We start from the raw sequence: 18,983 nt of genomic DNA on the forward strand, positions 1-18,983 counted from the left end.
AGTGTTTATTGGGGTGGTAAGATGGAAATTGGGGATGACAAGTGAACGCAACAAAAACTGGTAGTTTGGCTGCTTTTAGTTGTGTTTAAATATTTTAATGAAGGTTGAGTTTATATTTTTTAAATTGTTTTTCATATATGGCTTCCTTTTCCCCTCTGTTACAGTCACGTGAAGCATGAACTGTGAAACCTTCACTATGATAAAATGGTGACAAAATGGGAATTAGTATGCATAATGGACAATGACTGTATTCAAATGAAAACAGTTTATGTAAACAGAATGTCATTTTGTGATTATCGAGGCAGGTCAATTTGATTTGGTGTATTAATCGAATGTATCTTCGCTATTGTTAACTATTGTTTCTTCTAGATGTTCGCGGAACAAACATTGAAAACTTAGCCCTTCTTCTGTTCATGGATGGACAGAATATAATAGACAGAGGTGGAAGTTCGAACAACAATTTCGATTTTGCCTTTCTTTTGGTAGGTTTTCGCATTGAAAGGAATAACGGCAACATGACTAGAACGCTCATTGCCAAATGTTTTCGTGTATGCTTTCGTGAAAAAGGCCTACCGCCAAGTTCGTTAGTACACACGATACACGTACATGCGTGTTTGACTTTTAACTTTCACTTCTGTGTTCTGTGTGTGTGTATTCATAAACTTTCACTTTAGAATCTACAGGATTTTAGCGTTAGCCCCGCAACTGTCCTATAGTCTAAAAGCTGACTCTGAAGTCAATCGAATAAAAAACAGAAGTTCTAAAAGCAGAATATAGCATTCACGTTATACTGTGGATAACTATTTTTAACCAGACAAAATTAGAAAATCACGAAATTGATGAAAAGATGGGATTCTAACCGGCAATCTAACTTTTTTTTTTGCTAGTAACAGTTCCTCAATAGTGTAACTTGAATAAAACTAGCAAACTTACTTCCAGACAGCGTTTGATTTAGTAAAAAAAAATATGCATTTCAACATTTCAACATGCAGCATTAGGATGCCGGACCGATTCACACTGAAGTCTGATATGCGTAGAGATGAGGATGGAAACTTGTTCATGTAATATACCTTTCCAATCACAAAAATACTTTGATGTATATACCCATCAGTCGACCTAATATCCAAACCCTTTCGGGGGAATTACATAGTAAACAAATATATAAGACAGCTTAGCTGTTCAGCAAACGTATGCAATAGCTAAATAAAAATTAAGCATTCGAACTTAGAACGTTAGCGAAGAACGGCGTGTTTGTTTTATAGTGAAAACTACCGAAAGTCCGTTTAGTGTTAACAAAGTTACAGTTCACAAACGAGCGCACATGTGGTCGACAGGTAGAAGCAGTTTTTCGATCGACATCTCAATGGCGATATAACAGAAAGAGATGGTACGGAAGTTAACAGAGGAGTGCCTACATTGCGTCGTGCTGGCTCCCGATCTCGAAGTGATCCGACGAGCAATCAGACAACTAAAGACTAATAGAAGCGCCAGAAGGGACTGACACTCGTCAGAAACCTATAAAAACATTTGCAACGGGACTTCGCTGGATATTTTCAAGTATTTGGGAGGCGGAAAAACTACTACGGAGAGTAGTAGATGGAAAGTGTGGCTTGTCCTGTCTGCAAAAATGGATCGCCGGCTCGATTGCTTATAGCAGTTTATCTTGTAACGTCGTCTACCCACAATAGCAAGAGATTTTGTAAAGCTACATCCGCCGAGCTTGGCGTGATCAAGTTTTCACACTTCGACAAATGTCCCAGAAAAGCCAGGAGTACAACGTGCACATTAGAGTGTCCCAAAATAGCACTATGTCAGAAAACCCGGGGGCTCACCCCTCAAATGATAGCTTAGGGTGTCACAACAAAACTTTTATATGACGTCAACATTGGTTGCCGCGATTTAGGGGTCGCACATTTGAGTTTTATGAAAAAATGGCATTATTCAGGAGTTAATTCAGAAAAATATTTTTAGAAACGTTAAAGTAGGTGAAAAAAGGTACTTAACTATTTTTTTCACAATCATTGGGATCTGATACATTCTTAAAAAAATTATGGTGGCATGTCTGGATTCATATTTGGTTACAAAAATTTATTGAATTTGGCAAAAATTTAAAATTTTTGAAATTTCATTTAAATAAACGTCAAAACAGGGTATCGAACAGTATCTCAGAGTTACGTACGTATACTGTATAGATGGGAAATTTTATGACGAACAACTTTGCCGAAGAAAGTATGGATGTATCTTCAAATCTCGCTGAGGTATTCACGTTTTTCTGAAGGCAGGACCAAACATATTTTCGCAATTTTCAAATTTTAGTAGTTCCACGTGAAAAAGGTAAATGATAAAACTTGAAGTATGTCTTCTAAACGTTACCTACGTGTTGGATAGGAAGAAATATGCACCTTCCACAGAATTTGGCACCATTTAGGCTCAAGAATCACTTTAAAAAAGGGCGTATTTATTTTAATAGGTACTATGTTTGAAAAATCGTATCTCCCGAAACTAGGGTTGCTCCAAAATGATGCATAAGCGTGAGTTGTAGAAAATTGATTTTTCAACCTGAAAAAATAAACACTGAAATTTTTTTTGACCCTTTTTGTACTATCAGTAGATGGTAGAATCAGCAAGGTGTATTCAGACAAATATTAATTCTAGTAATATTTATTCTAGTTGCTAACATGGTAATATAACGCGGATAACATGAAAACGGCACGTTTATAATAAATATATAAAATATATTAAACTTTTTTTTAATATCTTAAATACGGATGCATTTAGAAGCTAATTATTATTTTGAACACGTGTTGTCAAGCACATATGAAGTTGTTTTTCAAATTCAAATTACATATATGTATAACGAGAAATATAAGAATAATAATAAGAAATATAATAATAATCTTAGGTTACAAAATATTCATAAAAGTCGTTGTTCTACAAAATCCTTTGATAAATGTTGCACCATTTCAGAAAAAGTCTCAAAATGTATCCAATCACCACTATTTTTCCAAAAAAAATCGAGGTTACCATTCCCTGTATATTTTAATTTTACATTTTTTCCTGACTTTGGAGCATAGTGAATTTTTTTCAGTATTTATTTTTTCATGTTTAAAACTCAATATTCAAAAACCCACGCTTAGGCTTCATTATGGAGCAAACCTAGTTGCAGGAGATACAATTTCTCAAACATAGTACCTATTAAAATAAATACGCCCTTATTAGAAGTGATTCTTGAGCCTAAATGGTGCCAAATTTTTTGGAAGGTGCATGTTTCCTCTTATCAAAAACGTAAGTGACGTTTAGAGTAAACAGTTCAAGTTTTTTCATTTACCTCTTTCACCTGAAACTGCTAAAATTTGAAAATTACAGAAATGTGTTTTGTTCCGCCTTCAGAAAACGGTGAATATCTCAGCGAGATTTAAAGATACATCTTTACTTTCTTCGGCAAAGTTGTTCGTCATAAAATTTCCCATCTATACAGTATAGCTACGTTGCTCTAAAACACTGTTCAATACCCTGTTTTGACGTTTATTTAAATGAAAATTCGAAAATTTTAAATTTTTCCCCAATTCAATAAATTTTTGTAACCAAATATGACTCCAGACATGCCACCATAACTTTTTTATGAATGTATGAGATCCCAATGATTGTGAAAAAAATAGTTAGGTACCTTGTTTCATCTATTATAATATTTCTAAATTATTTTTTTGAGTTTACTCCTGAAAAATGCCACTTTTTCATAAAACTCAAATGTGCGACCCCTAAATCGCGGCAACCAATGTTGACGCCATATAAAAGTTTTGTTGTGACACCCTAAGCTATCATTTGAGGGGTGAGCCCCCGGGTTTTCTGACATAGTGCTATTTTGGGACACTCTAGTGCACATGCATCATATTTTTGTGGATTTCAGGCCAGCGTACGATACAATCGAACGCGAACAGCTATGGCAGATAAAATGCATGAGAACGGTTTCCCGGACAAATTTAAGCGGTCCACCAAAGCTACCCTGGAGCGAGTGCTGTTTTACGTGCGTGTTTTTTGGAGGCACTTTGGAATCCTTTGAAATCACGCAGTGATCCGGCGAGGCCATTGAAACAACAGAAATGATTTTAAGTAAAAGTAGCCAACTCCAAGTCATCTCAGCCGATCTTGAAATCATTACTAGAAACCTTTGGATTGACGAAAATACAAAAAACAGTCTTATGAAACCACACACAGTACGGCGAGCCGTGCTAAGATGTTCTACTCCGTTCATAGCTAACACGCTCTTGGGTTTGGTGCATTTTGTTCGCCACAAAAGCAATTTATTCATTTGTGGATTATCAACCGCCCAGTTAGCCTCGATGGTGCAATACTGGTCTAACAAGCCAGCCGTCGTATGTTCACCAAATCTTTGAAAGATGCTTAAGCCCAAGGCTTTGCTTTATGTGAAAGACAGGCATACGTGTGAGGTTGTTACCATATGGCACCAATGATCAAGTTTACCGAGCCAAAATACGCGGCCCGAGTACGGAGCATGATTGCCGAGCCTAAGTTTTCTAGCAGCTCAGTCGTGTACACGGAATACAAATGTATAAGCAAGGTTCACTGGTATCGTGCTATTCAGTGGCGAGCCAAAGACCGAAGCACCACGTTCGGTTTTTTTCTTTCTCAAGCACCGATACTCAGGGTTGCCACATGCACAGATTATTCTGTGTTTAACAGATATTTGAAAGAAATCGCCTGTACAGAATCTGTATGCATAGAATACAGATTTTCGCCAAATTACACAGATTAAACAGATTTTTAAGCTTATACATGAGAGTGAAAGAGACGAAAATAATCAGCAAAATGACTCTATCACTTTCACTCTCATTGTTTTGCATTGGACAGATTTTTGCACAGATATTTTTCCTCGTCGTACAGATTATCAGATTTTTCCAACAAAAAACACAGAACTATATGTGGCATCCCTGCCGATACTGCGTTCAACTATCAAAAATGCCTGGTGCCGGTGCGGTGCATACATTAGTCGGTAGCAACCATGTATGTATGTCTATAAGGTGCACTCCCGTATCCTGTTCTTCAGACTGAGACCGTTAGCGGAGTCCTTCGTTGGCGAGTACCAAGCTGGTTTTCGTGAGGGTCGCTCCACGACGGATCAGATGTTTACCCTGTGTACAACAACAGCTGATGTGCTGTTTGTGGACTTTAAGGCGGTGTACGATTCAGTCAAACGAAATGAGCTGTGGCGGATACTGATAGAACATGGTATTCCGACACAACTAGTTACACTGATTCGTGCAATGCTGAATGGGTCCAAAGCATGCGTTAGAATAGCAGCTGAGACCTCAGCCGCTTTCATGACGTTGGATGGATTGAAGCAAAGGGATGCACTCTCTTACCTGCTATTTAACATCGCCTTGCAAGGTGCAATACGAAGAGCAAATGTGGAAAGGAATGGAACTATCATCACGAAATCTCACACGCTTCTTGGCTATGCGGATGACGTCGATATCATCGGAATCAACCGTAGAGCAGGGGAGGAGGCCTTCAGGCCTTTTAAAAGGCAAACGGCGAGATTGGGGCTTACCAATAACTCCGCCAAAATGAAGTACATGATTGCTGACAGGGAACGTGGAAGACAAAGTGGTGTTGGTGCCGAGGTGGAGTCAACGCAATCCACAACATTTTAATCAATGCTGGATCATTCCAATCATGATTATTCGGTAACACCGATACGTTCGTTATTAATGAACAACATAAAAAGCAGTGGTCGCAAGTTACCACCTTGTAACGTTCCTGAGCGCTCCGTCAATCAATACCGTAGTCTACAGTCACTTTACGAGACATTAGGTTTTCTTTTCGAGCTGGCAGTACCTAAACGTTGATCGTATAACTGAAGATAATCATGTTTTGCAATGCACTTCAAAATTTCAGTGCGTAGAGCCGTAAATGACACATTACAGCGTTAAATTTGTTTTTTATCAAGGCAAACACAAATTACTACAGTTTTGTTATTCAGGGGTCTTTTGTCGAAGGAATATTCTATTTTGTTAGTCGACTTATGGTGAATTTGTAAATTAACCTGACTCAAGTAGATAAGCACGAATTTTAACTGAATTTGAAATGATCAAATGGATAACACAACATTGAAAAAAAACTACAACATAAGTTCAGATCACTCACAGTACGGCACGATGACAATATGATGGTGTAAGTATAAATGTGACCGTGTATGTCAGTACATAATGGACGAGTAAAGTTTCGCTTTCGCTTGGTTAGAACACTAGGACAGTTTAAAAAATCAAAGATATAAAAATGCGTTTCGAAAATTTTAGCCAGCCAATTATCATGTAAAAATTACTGAACGGAAGAACTTCAATTTTGCAACTTAAAAAACTCTATTTTTGCGCCAATCTTGTAAGAAAAAGTTAAGTGAAACGAATAATGAATTGGATTAGAAAACGAAAACTAAGACTTCGAAGCGTTTCCTGTGTTAATTACAACAAAATATTACGATAAAATAGTTACGATTGAAAGCGTTTAGCTTTAATCTTTACTCGAACTCTATACCTGTGGGATACCGTAACGAAAATCAATTTCAGCACGATGGTTCTAAATGGGAAATCAAAAGGGATAATTTAGAATGATGGTTCGAATTTGATTATTATCTACAATCTAGAGAAGGAGAAAAAACAGAAGTTATCTACTACTTTTAGGTAGATACAAAACAGTCTGTAAAACAAAGTGATGTGTTCTGTTTCTGTGTGATTTCGGACGAAACACAGAAGACTTATGAATACAACAACGGTATGAAAACACTGACAAAGGAAATATCTCTAAGACAAAATCACGGATGGAATCATTGAAACCGTTATAAAATGGTAACCAAACAACTCACCTGGTGTCGCTCGATCAACGCTTCCGCCCCGGTGACATCGTTGGCCAGCTCCTCGGACGTAACCAAACCCATCATCGAGCTGATCCAAGCCATCAGATCGCGGTAATCGCTGGAGAAACGCTGCAGATCGTACGAATCGAGCAGCTTTTCCTTACGCTGCTGGGCCTTCGCCACCACCTGTTGCCACTCCTCGTTGATTTCCTTCTGCTTAGCGTACGTCTGTTCGGCCGTGTCCGGATGGGATTGCATCAGCCGATTAGCGGTTTCGTCCAACTGACGAATCTTGTCGCGCAGCGCGGCCAAATCACGCTCCAGACCCTCGTGCTTGCGCTGAAGCGTCTGCACACCGCGCAGATCCTTGCCCAAGTCATCGTTGGTTAGGGCATTGTCCTTCTCGGCAATCCAGTCCTTAGTTTCGTCGACATCCCGATGGAAACGTTGAACCTCGTGAGCGGATCCCAGCTGGCTTGCCCGCTCGTGAGTGATGGTTTGCAGCGTTGCCCATTCTTCGTTCAGGGTTTTAATTTGCGTTTTGATCTTCAATGCTGCCTCAGTTTGACCGAGCGAGGTTAGTTGGACGGCAATTTCGTTCAGCTTCGCCAGGCGGACCTCGTTGGCTTTAAGATCATCGTTGAAGTCATCGAACTTCTTCTGCATAACCTCAACCTCTTCCAAATCTTCACCTACATCCTTGATCTGGGCATGGCTTTCCTTATCCTTGATCCAAGCGGACAAGTCAGCTGCCTCACGAACCAGTACGTAAGCTTTAACGGTTTCGTTCAACTTATTTTGACGTTCACGGGCCAATGCTAGCAGGTTGTCATACTGGCTGTTGATTTGCGATTGGCGTTTGGCAATCGAATGACCATCGACCAGATTTTGCTGGCTGGCGCTTAGACCAGGGTCGATCTTTTTGATGTATGCAGCTGGAACGAAACCCTGTCGGTCGTTTACCTCTACCTTCCACCAATCCTTGTTGTTCGAATTCAACAGAGTCAAAACGTCACTCTTCTTCATGGAAACTTCACGAGGAGACTTTTCGGTGTAATCGTACAAAGCAATGACGCACTCCTTTCCGGTGATGTCCACGACTGGCGTCTCCTGCTGACGACAGTTTTTGGCCTGCTCCTGCAGAGCCTGAATGGTGTTGCCGAAGGCTTCCAAATCCGAAACTAGAGCTTCATGTTTCTTCAACAAAGCTTCCGAAGAATCTTCGTCTTTACCGTAGTCCTGGTTCGAAACGATCGGTTCCTTCTCACGCATCCAAGACTCGGCCTCGTTTGCGTCGGCAAAGTATTGATGGGCTTGCAGTGAATCTTCCAAATCTTGCTTACGTTGATTCGACTTTTCCTTGAGGGAATTCCATTGATCTTTCAGGGCATCCAGTCGCAACTTGATGTCTTCGGTGGCAAACGGTTGTTCGGTCAACATCTGTTCCCCATTTCCAATGACGGCGACTACGCGGTTTTCATGGTTGTTGATTTCAGCCAGTACGGCTTGATGTTTTTTGATCAGGTTCTGAACACCAATCAAATCGCGACCACGGTTAGTCGATGCAGCGACCGGTTCTTTCTCTCTAATCCAAGCGGCTTCATCTTCAAGATCACGGAATAGTTGCTGAACTTGTAAGGAGTCCAACAGGCGCTGTTTCCGTTCGGACATCGGAGAAGCCAAAGCTCCATAACGTTTCGAAAGAGCAGATTCCTTGTTGCGGATGTTATCGGCATCAAAGTGACCACTTTCGACGAACTTATTGGCGGCTACCTTGATTCCCTCGATGCGGTCCTGATGAGCCATCACGTCGGCCTCCAACAGGGCGTGTTTCTTCTGAAGGTTTTGAACACTGGTCAGATCTTTACCGTAGTCTTCGGACATCAGTTGGCCTTCAACTTCACTGAGCCACAGCTCAATGTCCTCAACGGTTCGGTTGAACTGTTGCTGCTGCGAAGCTTCCTGCAGCTTGCAACCCTTTTTGTCCGACGCTTGAACCAGTGACTCCCATAAGGTTACAATTTCCTGCATGCGCGAGTTGATTTGATCGGCAGCGTAGTGCTGTTTCTCAATCAAATTTTGTCCGTTCGTGGTGATGTCTTCAATGCGACTCTTGTTGGCCGTCAGTTCATGCTCGAAGTTGGTGTGTTTCTGAACCTTTCCGTTCAGATTGGTCGGATCCAGATAGCTATCGTCGGTGGCAAACTTTAGTTTCTCACTGATCCACCCCTTGGTTTCGTCGCAATCACGTTCGAACTGCTGCAGAGCGCTGGAGTCCTCCAGCAGTTGACGTCGGATGGAGGATTTCTCCAGTAGAGCAGAACGACGAGCCAAAAGCATCGAGCGACGCTGAGCAACGTCATCCGCTGCGTAGTGTTGACCGTCAATCAGTTTGGTGGCAAAGACGTCCAGTGCCTTGATTTTCTCTTCCTGAGCGGCCAAACTCTTCTCGAAGTCTTCATGTTTCTTGATCAGCGCTTCAACCGAATCCAGTGAATCACCCAAGTCTTCATTGGCGAGGAAAGCTTCCTGCTTGGCCATCCAAGTATCAGCCTGCTCAGTGTCACGGTAGAACAGCTGTAAGTCCATGCACTGTTCATACAAAATGCGACGATCTTCCCACAGCGACAGTAGCGAGCTCTTGTCGCTTTCCAAAGCCGCTAGTTTTTCCTGAACTTCGGCGGCAGCATAGTGCTCACGTTCCAACAGCTGGCGTCCCGCTTCGGTGGTAACTTTGAAACTATCGACTCGAGCATCAATTTCACCCTTATGCTCCTGGTGACGTTCCAACAAAGCTTCCGCACCGGCAACGTCCTTGGCTAGCTCATCAGCCGAAATGATAGCCTTCATTCCGTTGATCCACGAAACCAAATCGCGGTAGTCGGCCAAGAAACGATGCAAGAAGTACGACTCATCCAGCTTTTGTTTGCGTTCCTTGGCTTTCGCGGTAAGCGACTGCCAGTAGGCAGCAATTTCCGCTTGCTTTTCGCGGATCTGATCACTATGATCGGCATGAATGCTACACAATCGACCAGCTTCGGCACCCAGCGTTGCAACCTTATCTTCCAAAGCAGCCAAATCGCGCTCAACACCTTCATGCTTGCGCTGCAGCGCCTGCACACTGGCCAAGTCGCGACCATAGTCATCGGACGAAAGGACAACGTCCTTTTCAGCGATCCAAGCAACGGTTTCGTCAGCATCACGGTTAAAGCGCTGAATCTCGTGAGCTCCGAAGAGTTTTTCCTGGCGCAAAATAGCCAATTGCTTCAAGCGCTGCCAAGCTTCATTCAACTCCTCCTTCTTACGAGTGATGGTTTCGCGTTCCGGATGACCGTTGGAAAGCAACTTATCGGCCAACTCGTTCACCTCGGTGACACGATACTCCTGCGAAGCCATATCCTTCTGGAATTCGTCGAACTTTCTCTGCAACACTTCCACATGCTCCAGATCCTGACCGAACTCATCGGCCGTAACAAAGGCCTCTTTGTCCTTGATCCAGAACATTACCTCCTCACAGTGGCGCAAGAATTGCACCAACACCAGCGCCTGTTGCAGCTTCATACCCTTCTCGGCCAACCGCGAAAGCAGCAACTCCCAAAGCCGATGCAGCTCATCCAGCCGACGCTGGATGATATCCGAAGCAAAGTGCTGCTGGTTAATCATCTCCTGACCGGTGTTGTCCAGCACAACAATCGCGTTGCTGTGAGCGGACACCTCGGCCTCGAATGCCTGATGCTTCTGGATCTTGGCCTGCAGATTGGTCGGATCGCGATAGCTCTCCTCGGAAGCGGCCTGCAGCTTCTCGTGGATCCAGCTTTCCAGCTCGTCCGAGTCACGCTTGAAGTACTGGAAACGACGCGAGTCCTCCAGCTTCTCGCGCTTGTGGCGCGTTTCCACCTTGAACTCATTGTAGCGGTTCAGCACCTGCTCACGGCGCTCCTGGATATCCTCGGCACTTTCGAGGATTTTTACCTCCTTCGGGGTAAATTGTTCCATGTTTGTTCAAGTCAGTCGACAGTCGACGGTGTTTTATGTTGAGTTAATTTTTAGCCTGCAAACAAAACTGTGACGGTGAGTAACTGAGGCACAAAAAAGAAGCTGATAACCGCCGTTATCACTTCCGTGCTTAATGGAATTTAATGGAATTCGGTTATGCAATATGTACTAGGTACCTACCTCTCGTTTTCACTAGTTTTCAACTTTATCTCGAATGGGTGTTTGTCCAATTTGTCGTCCTCTCTTTCTCTCGTATAGGTTACTGGTTATTTCTATTCCTCGCGTTTGTTCACAGACTATGAATCGACCCTGTGGACGTGCATAAAAAGGTAAGCAATATGTGTGTGCTGGCTGGTTGGTATGTTCAATTGGCAAAGCGAGCTTTATGTGGCTTTGTATCACTCTGGCGGCGCACGGACAGACCGAATGAAACTCGATACCTTTATATACCTACATTTTTAGAAGCTCTCTTTAAATATGTGCTTGTTGCTATACGTTTACTTGCTATCCAAACCTCGCGACTGTTACCATTGAGGCTAGTAGTAGATATACCTACTAAAAAATGTTTCTTTTGGCGTAGGAAAGGGGGTCATTCCAAAACAACCTAGGTGGACAAGTTTAAACGCTAAAAACTCGGACGTTTCTCAACCAATTCCAAGATAACGATTCGATCAGTAATCTTTGTAAGAATTGAACAATAGAGTGAAAACAAATTATTTTTTTTAAATGCACTATTTATTGATGCATAAGCATTGTCATAATTGATAAATCAACCAATCATATGTAAGCATGTTTTTGCTTCTCAAGTCCGGGACAACTACATATACCTGAAATGTCATTCCTAGAAAAGTTCCGGAAGTATAACTTGTACACTCATTGTCTGTTTGTAGATTTTAAAGCGGCGTACGATACAATCACTCGAAATCAGCTGCGGCAGACAATGCTAATGATGATTTTCCGACGAAACTGAGGTTACACTGATTCGTGCCACGCTGGATGGGTCAAAATCATGCATCAGAATAGCGGGTGAGACCTCCGCCGCATTCGTGACGCTCGATGGATTGAAGCAAGGGGATGCACTCTCCCCTTGCTACACGGAGGAAACGGAAAAATTTACACGGTAAAAAGCAAAACAATTGTTCAGGATTGAATGTCTGTTCACTGTGCTTAATAGGTATTGATAAAATAGTAATAGATGGTCCAACGTCAACTTCTCATACATCTCATGTGAATGAACACCTTTAATTTTTTTAATGCTGTCATTTACTCCCATTTTTGTATGTCCATCTGGAAGGCTTAAAAACGCTGCTTCCTGGACACAATAATCAGTGTTTCGCATGGCATGATATAATTCTGAGAATTCAAATAGATTGAACAATTTCCCACTCGAAAGTATCGTTCGGAAGACTGTAAAAGCTGGCGGGTTTATCTATATCAAACTTTATTGACAAATATGTGGTATATCATTCAGTAGTTTTAGGTTTCATATATTTTTTTTTTATTGTTGAATATTTTATTTCTGTTTCAATATATCAGCATCTGAGAACTTATCTTAAAAGATTATTACTGTAAAATTTCACATTCAGTGGTTGTTTGTGTCACTACACATTTCTGCTTTTTTCAGTGTATTTTGTCAACGCTATGCACTGCATTTGCATTATTAGTTGTGGTCATCAATAAAACGACTTCCTTTTTATTTTTCGCTTTAGATTTTCTTCTAGTTGCTAGGTTTTGGATTTCATTCTACAAACTACTTTTTTTTTCTAAGAGGCAAACCGAATTCCGTTCACAACTATGTAATCTCACTAAGGTATCTGCTGCCACTTCAGATTAAGTTTCATATAGGTATCAATGCTACAGTTTTCCTCTACTGCGCTCGCGTGCAATCGGCTGACCTACTTTTTTTACTGAATTATTTTTAGGGTGTACCTTTTTATGTATAGGCTATTTTTGATTCATTGTGCAAACTGTACATTACATAGTACAGAAAAGGAGGATTGAAATTACTGGATGTTTAAAACTGAAAGTTCTGCCGTTATTTCTGACTGCTGCAAAACAAACAACCATAAAACCGACAATTTTAAGATTCATCAACGAAAAATTTGAGCTTTAAGCAGCTGTTTATACAAAAAAAAAACCTTCTTTTCCTGTACTACGTATTGTTTTTCTGCAACTACAAGTGGCAACAATACGGTGGCTCGCGCATGAAATGTTGGCGCCCATGCGTGTTACTCAACGTTTTTCAGCAAACTAATACCTTGACAAACTATTAGGCTTCCGAAAAGTATAATTCGATTACAGCCACAAAATCAGCATATTTACAAATGAAAAAAACCAGAGGCATATATATTTTACACGCATTCGAATATGTACAAACATTAACAACTAATTATCGAAACTACTTCGGCTCTAACTAATGGACCTTCTTTTTTTTTATCAAATAGCTAAAAACTCACAGCGAGTAATGATGATGGTTGGACAACGAACAAAACAAAAAAATTATTTGCAACATAGAAACGCTCCCTCCTCTTGTTTGCTTTGTCTTTGCTCCCCCCTTGCCCAGTTCCAAACAGTAACGCCTTTGCTTTTTAGATTCTCTTAGGTCGAGTTCTTCCGCTCCGGACAGCGGGTCTGCACGATGCGACCCTTCCGCGGTACCATATTGCCATCTTCGTCTTCCTCGAAGCTGCTACCGCCGGATTTACTGGTTAGGTCGTCCGTCCCGAAGCCAAGCTGGGCCGTGTGCAGCACAATACCGGGATGGTTGTCCGATTGGGCATGGATTTCGTGAATTTCGCCCGGAGTTAAACTTGCCAGCGCCGCCAGCAGATCGTGATTGACCAGTGGTTCGTTTTCTTCTGCCGGCTCCCAACCGGCCGGTGGAGAAGCGGGCGGGGAAATGAGAAACTGCTTGAAGGGCTTCGGTGGCTTCAAGTTGGGATTTGAAACCGGTGTCACCGGTTGAGCCAAGTAGCAGGTTATGATGGACTTTCCGAAAGGATACTGATGCAACTGAATGCGAGCGTTCGCAGCAGCTATCGCTGAGTCATAGTTAACCCGCAGCCGGCGAAAACTCTTCAACCACTGGAACGTTGCGGTATCGGAGAACGTTTTGAACAGTTCTTCCATTCGGGCCTTCAGCTCTTCGCTGGCGAACACCTCCGAGTGAATGTTGGTGACGATAATTGACGTTGGCAGATCATCCAGCAAATCATCGTCCACCGGATTGGATTCGTTGTCCGAGTCGTAGGCGCTCGGCAGGGCCGGATGTTCGTTCGGTAGGCCATCGGTCGGATTTATGAACAGGTTCTCGTCTGGCGTGCTGGCATCCAGCTCGCTAGCAGCGGCTAATTGCTGTGACATGATTACACCGAACGAGCAGCTGCAATCCCCAGCGGATGCGTGCGGTTATGTTCTTGAGTTCTAAATGGTTGAAAGGTATCGAAGTTCGCGAAAGGCAAGAGAAAGAGAGATAAAGGATCCAGAGTCAGTTACAAAAACTAATCGCGTCTGCGTTTTTAGTGTTAAGTAAAAAAGAAAAACAGGTACGATATTAGGTGTAGGTGTCAGACCGGCTAATATTGATGAAACACATTTGCGTTCTAAACAACTAAATAACAAGAGGTCTAATTTAAATTAAATGTTATCCGTGTGAACCATTTCTTCACTCGTGCACAGAGTTGCAAAACGTGATGACTTCTTAAACTGAGTAATTTGATTTCATGACTTTGCACTTTAACGTTCGTTCGTAACTATTTGGTTTTCAAGCAAAACTAATTTTAATTCAAACAACTGCGAATGAATTGTTTCAGAACGTATTAGCTTTTCTACAGTGAAGATAAGGGAAAAGTGAACAACAGTGAGGGCGATAATGATTTCTCCGACTTTCGATCACGGCTAAATTTTGTAATAAATGTATTCCGATTGTATTACCACAACGATTAGCTAGTTTAAAAAATTCGACGCAAAAAATATTGTACGCGCAATAGCCGATGATACCGCCGACGAGCGTTTGCTTCGACAAATAACAGGCACGGCTCTGGTCACCAAGATTGGTCACCCCGTTGTTGGTGGGGTACAGTTACAATGTAATGTCATTTATGCAGTATTTATTGATCGATAGTAGTTTGTACAAGGTCATTTACGGAAAGACAGAAAGAAGGAGAACTATAACTAACGAGCTGGTCTTGCAGACATTGGAAAAAAAACCTGCACCGCATTCGAACGTCATCGTGATATCATCATCATCGCCATCACTCACTGTGCGTTATTTGAATTTTTTGAATTACGGAGACGACCATCCAGCACGATAGCCATGCCATGCTTATGTTTCCATCGATTCATTTAAATAAAACTGGCTGAAGACGCGCAGGCTATCGGGACGAGTAGCACAGTTTACGCTCCAACATAAAGTGGTTAAATTACGCCCAATGTGAATCATTCATTCAACCAGCGAGTTAAGTTTTGTCTGCCCGATTGCTCTCGAGATGATGTAATCTATGTCATCGTATCTATAGGTTTGGTTCGCTTCCGCTGATGTGAATTTGGTCGGTAAAGCACGGGCGTGGTTTGAATATTTTAGCTAATTTTTGTCTTCTTAGATGTTATCATTAAATAGTTTTAAATCTGTTGAGTTAAAACCTTAAGCAACTTTAGTTTTTATTAACATAGTCGAACGATTTTTCCGATGAAAAGTTTACCAACTTGCTAACTTCTCTATATTTCTATACCATATTTTTAAATTTACTCAGTAATCTATCTGAATCTGAATAGTTAATCTCAATCTACCATGCGTCACTTATGCATCTTGATTTGATTTAGATTTATAGATAAGACTTATTAAAAGCTTTCAATTACTACATATTAATGTTTTAGAACTTTTGATTTAGCTTATCTGGCGATTGCCATTGTGAGTTATAGTCAAAACTTCAGTACAATTGTAGACTCCACTTGAATCTTAACGAGCGCACACACCCAAAAATATGTCCGTTGAGCAATGTCGCGTTCGGCGCTCGTTTCCAATTGCCCAGTCGACATTTATGCAACAAATAAACAATAAAAAAAATTCCAACAAAACTTTACTTTACTTTACTGGTTTACAACAATGCAAGAAACATTTGTTGCATTTATTGAAAATAACAAGTAGAAATATTTGTTGGCCTCCCTTGGCTTAGACATCCCTGCGTGATGAGAGTTAATTCTTCTTCTTCGAAGTTTTAGAGCCGGAGTGTTTTTAAGATATCGCCCTATGAACAAAATTTCTCCAAATTCACTCGGTTGTGGAGTGCCGCTCTCCGATTTTTAGTCACCGTGTATTTGTCGCTAAAATCACTCCACCTGGTTTAATCTTCGTATTCGGTAGTATTCGTATTAGCTCCTCTTCAGGCTTAGAGAGAATAGCGAAAGTTGGGAGACTACGGTGGGCCGACCACGTCACAAGGAGGCCGGACGACCCTTCCGGCACCAGGAATAGATTAGCTCAACGTGCTAGATAACTCTATCACAGCGGTGGCCACGGTATAAGCATGATGCGGGTCAAATCAAATCTCTTCATAAGATCCACGGGCCGGAATTACTTGAAACATTAACGAATTTACCCCAGAGTTTTCATCAACTATCCATCAAATCAGTCCGCGGGCTGCAAGGGCCATATCCAAGTGTCGCATGCGGCCATCACTGCTCTATCAAGTTAAAGCCGAGTTTCGAGACGTTTAATGAATTGGCGACGGCCAGTCAAGGACCGAGTACAGTGAAAAGTAGTTGTTGATACGGCAAGAGCCACTCCGGCTCCATGCTATTAGAAGTAAATATGCCAATTTGAATAGACGCATGCCCCAGCTGCGATAACTCTGCCGTTTCGTGCCATTTGAGATAGAAATTCAGAATATCTATGTTCAACGCATCGCAGTTAAAAATCTTCGCATTTGGAGGGGGAGTATGTTGCGGCTCAAAACTATAATATAGTTTCTTACATTCAACAGACAATTACTATTATACTGAAGCGTACGTGTAGACAAAAAGCTGCATGAATGAATTATAAATTGCCTTTATGATTGTAATGGAAGTATGGATGCCCCGAAAAAAATTTACATTAAATTTTGTAGTAGAAACAATGCATCTACAGCAGTTTTTATTGTGAACATTGAAACTTATGGTAAATTTATTGTAAAAGAGCCTTTAATTCAAAATTTGTATTTTTGTTTCTTATTTTATGCTATAGAATTGGCCATATTTGGCATATTTGCTGCATTTTTTAATTATATTTTGTTTTTTTCACCTAAAAAAATTACTATTCAAGGACGATAACTTACTATAAATGAAAATTTTTGTTCGCGAAAAACTAGATTTTTTCATTGTTAAGATACTTAACAACCCGTCATTTTTATGGTAGAATCTCTGAAAACCATGAAAGTTATGGTGGACAACAATAAGTTTAATGGTTTGGTTATCTTTCCTAACAATAAATTTTGTTTTTACTGTATTTTGTATCCTACTGTTACAATAATTTTTATCTTCGAGCTCTGGTTATTTTTTTCCGGGTCGATATCCTACTGTATTTTTATAGCAACTGACTGATTCGAAGCAGCAAATGAAATGCTCATAATCTATTTTTCGATAAAGCTGTCCCTAGTCTTGGAGTGAGATTGATTCTTCACTTTGCGTTACATCACTCATCACAAGAACGAATATTCCGTCTACCTCGTATTCCTGCAAGACATCAGTTTCGAATAAATTACTTTAGCATATCAAAATAATCGGTTGATAAGGTTGGTAATTTTTACAAACACATTTTACGTTCAGAACATCAGGTTGGTGTAGGTTTAATCTAGGCTGACCAGACGTCCCGGATTGTGCGGGACTGTCCCGGATTTGGATGGCTTGTCCCGGATTACCAAGCGTCCCGAAAAGTGTCCCGTATTGATAATTTTTTAATCGTGCCAGTCGAATGTTGAAACGCTCAGAGGAATGGTTTCCTATTTATGAATTATTGTTGAAACAAGTGCATTCAACTGAAAAATTTATGTATATTTTGTATTAATTTGCCTCAAAATAGTTTTGGTATACCGTGGACCGTCGTTCATTTGAACGATTGCTCAGGAAACTAACGGTTTTTTTTAATTTGAATAACTGGCGACCTTAAATATGCTGCACTTATATGTATTGGCGGCCCTGTTATCTGATTAACTGTTATTTGATTTGATTTGATAAGTCATTCAATATGTCCTGCCGTCGGTCGTCGTCCTCAGCATAACGTCGGGGTGGTTCGTGCTGTTTTAAATAATCATCGTCATACAATTTGATCTTGAGTCTCTCGTCGCCTGTTTCCCAGGCGTCTTAGAAGTCTCAAACTGCTTTCGACCTGGTCGAGCCATCTGGCACGTATGTCCCCCTGTGGATGTCCCCACGTTTGGCATGCTCGTAGACGACGTGTCCGGCTCATCGTAGCCTACCGACTTTCGTCAAATGTACGAACAATCCTTATCCTTAAGCAATAACTCATCATTTATACGCATCCGCCACTCTCCGTTTTCACTTTGTACTCCACCAAATATTGTCCGCAGCACATACTTCAAACACGGCAAGGGCGCGTATGTCCTCCGTGAACAGCATCACAGTTTTAAGTTCATGAAGAACTACTGGTCTAATAAAGGTTTTGTACATTGTCAGCTTCGAACGGTGGCATATGCTTCTTGATCGTAGCGTTTTGCAAAGAGCAAAATAAGCCGGCTTTCCCGCGTGCATGCGGTGCTGGATCTTTTGAATAGTGTTGTTGTCCGCGGTCACAAGTTATCCCAACTATGCGAACTAACTACCACTTCTAGTTCGACGCCATACCGGGCTACCGTCCATGGGAGTCGCGAACTTGTCAGTTTGAGCCTCATCTTATTATGTATTTGCCCTTCGATGCATTTATTTTTAACCTAAAATCTTTGTTTTCAGTCCAGGGTAGATTGCCTTTGCCGTCCCGCATTCATCCAAAAAAAATCTGGTCACTTTAGTTTAATCTGAGATAGAGAGGTCAACTCAGTAACAGATTGGTTATTTTCGTTTTCTTCTAGTTTTGAAGCAGAAAATTTAAATGATATCATTTAAATCAAGTCAACATGGCAGGGTT

General features: G+C 41.2%; 2 protein-coding genes across 3 annotated transcripts in view; both read right to left on the bottom strand.

Annotated features, from left to right (window-relative positions):
- Positions 1–18,983, bottom strand: part of LOC128738003 (spectrin alpha chain) — a 28,212-nt gene that overhangs the window by 4,959 nt on the left and 4,270 nt on the right. Inside the window, exons 2-4 of one of the 2 annotated variants that reach the window (XM_053832800.1) lie at positions 11,048–11,176; positions 6,881–10,922; positions 6,553–6,594 (exon numbers count right to left, since the gene is read on the bottom strand). In XM_053832800.1, the coding sequence (XP_053688775.1) occupies positions 6,553–6,594; positions 6,881–10,867 (4,029 nt within the window). In that variant the 5' untranslated portion in view covers positions 10,868–10,922; positions 11,048–11,176. The remainder of the gene's footprint in view (positions 1–6,552; positions 6,595–6,880; positions 10,923–11,047; positions 11,177–18,983) is intronic. The other variant, XM_053832801.1, reaches the window with a different exon arrangement.
- Positions 13,466–14,230, bottom strand: LOC128736526 (protein sarah). Its single transcript, XM_053831009.1, has one exon. It carries the CDS (start codon positions 14,228–14,230, stop codon positions 13,466–13,468), a length of 765 nt encoding a protein of 254 aa, XP_053686984.1.

Source organism: Sabethes cyaneus, chromosome 2 (genome assembly GCF_943734655.1).
Source record: "Sabethes cyaneus chromosome 2, idSabCyanKW18_F2, whole genome shotgun sequence".
Classification (NCBI taxonomy): Eukaryota; Metazoa; Arthropoda; class Insecta; order Diptera; family Culicidae; genus Sabethes; species Sabethes cyaneus.